Below are 1,232 nucleotides of genomic sequence, written 5' to 3' on the forward strand. Positions count from 1 at the left end.
TTTTTTTCAATATTCAAATCTTTATTGTTTCTATTATAGTTCTATTATAGTTTCTATTATAGTACATATTATAAATCATATCTAAAGAATGAAAGTAACTCATTACTTGTAACGAAGTTACTTTTTTTGGTAACTTTACTGGTAATTGCGTTACTTTTTGTTTGGTATCTGTAACGATAACGTAGTCACATTTTTTTTGTAACGATAACGAATTTTACAGTTATTTTTATTGTTATTTTGCACATGATTGAACACGGTTCGATTAAACACAAGCTTCTCATAGTGTTTGAGAACATTAAAACATTGAGTCCCTAGGTACTCATCTGCTATGATTGGTGGTGGTCGATTTTTAAAAAGTAATGGAAAAGTAACGAAAAGTTATTTTCTCAAATAACGATAATTGTAACGAGTTACTTCCATTAAAAATCAATAATAGTAACTTGTTTATTTGGTAACTGTAACTTGTCTTTGTACTTTTCAAAAATAACTTTCCATTCCCTGATATTAAGTAAAAAGTGAACATTAATAAAGTAAATGAGGTAATAATAATATGGAAATAATATGGAAGTAATATGGAAGGTATAAAGTTCTTTGACTTTAAATATATTATTGAACTTGATTTGAATTTCCTAATTGCATTCTTGGCACCACGTATATGCATTGTTGAAAAGTCGCTGCCATGGTGAGACTTCATAGTTCCATTCTGCTGGTTTCCAAGGCCATTGCCACATTTGTGTACACCTCTCCGGATGCGGCATCATTGCCAAGTGTCGACCATTTTTAGAACAAATTCCAGCAATTCCATTTACGCTACCGTTCGGATTCATAGGATAGCGTTCAGTTGGATTGCCATAATCATCCGTGTATCTGTTAAAAATGCATACAGAATGCTATATAAAATATACATAATACTTTAAAATATTTGATTTTTATTAAAATTCTATTTATTCTATTTATACAGAAAAATTTCTTTAAATTTGGCTCATAGAGCAATAATAATAGAATGTCAAAGTTATTCTCTCAATAGCACGAGTCTACCGATCATCGTGCACTTGCACGATGACTATGCTACCTGTTAAAGTGTAACGTTAACAGAACAACAAGTCACAATATCAAAATGAATCATAATTGATGAAAAAATAAATGAAAAAATTATTTTTAGTAATTATTTTTAAAAACTCATCAAAGTTTTCGGATATATTGGGTTGTCCGGAAAGTTCGTGCCGATTTTG

General features: G+C 29.7%; 1 protein-coding gene across 1 annotated transcript in view; it reads right to left on the reverse strand.

Moving 5' to 3' along the window:
• LOC105622947 (phosphoribosylformylglycinamidine synthase) overlaps window positions 1-1,232 on the reverse strand; it is an 86,599-nt gene continuing 85,367 nt past the window's right edge. The window contains exon 10 of the mRNA XM_012204354.1: window positions 1-867. Within this exon, the coding sequence (XP_012059744.1) occupies window positions 630-867 (238 nt within the window). The 3' untranslated portion in view covers window positions 1-629. The remainder of the gene's footprint in view (window positions 868-1,232) is intronic.

Source organism: Atta cephalotes (genome assembly GCF_000143395.1).
Source record: "Atta cephalotes unplaced genomic scaffold scaffold00050, whole genome shotgun sequence".
Lineage (NCBI taxonomy): Eukaryota > Metazoa > Arthropoda > Insecta > Hymenoptera > Formicidae > Atta > Atta cephalotes.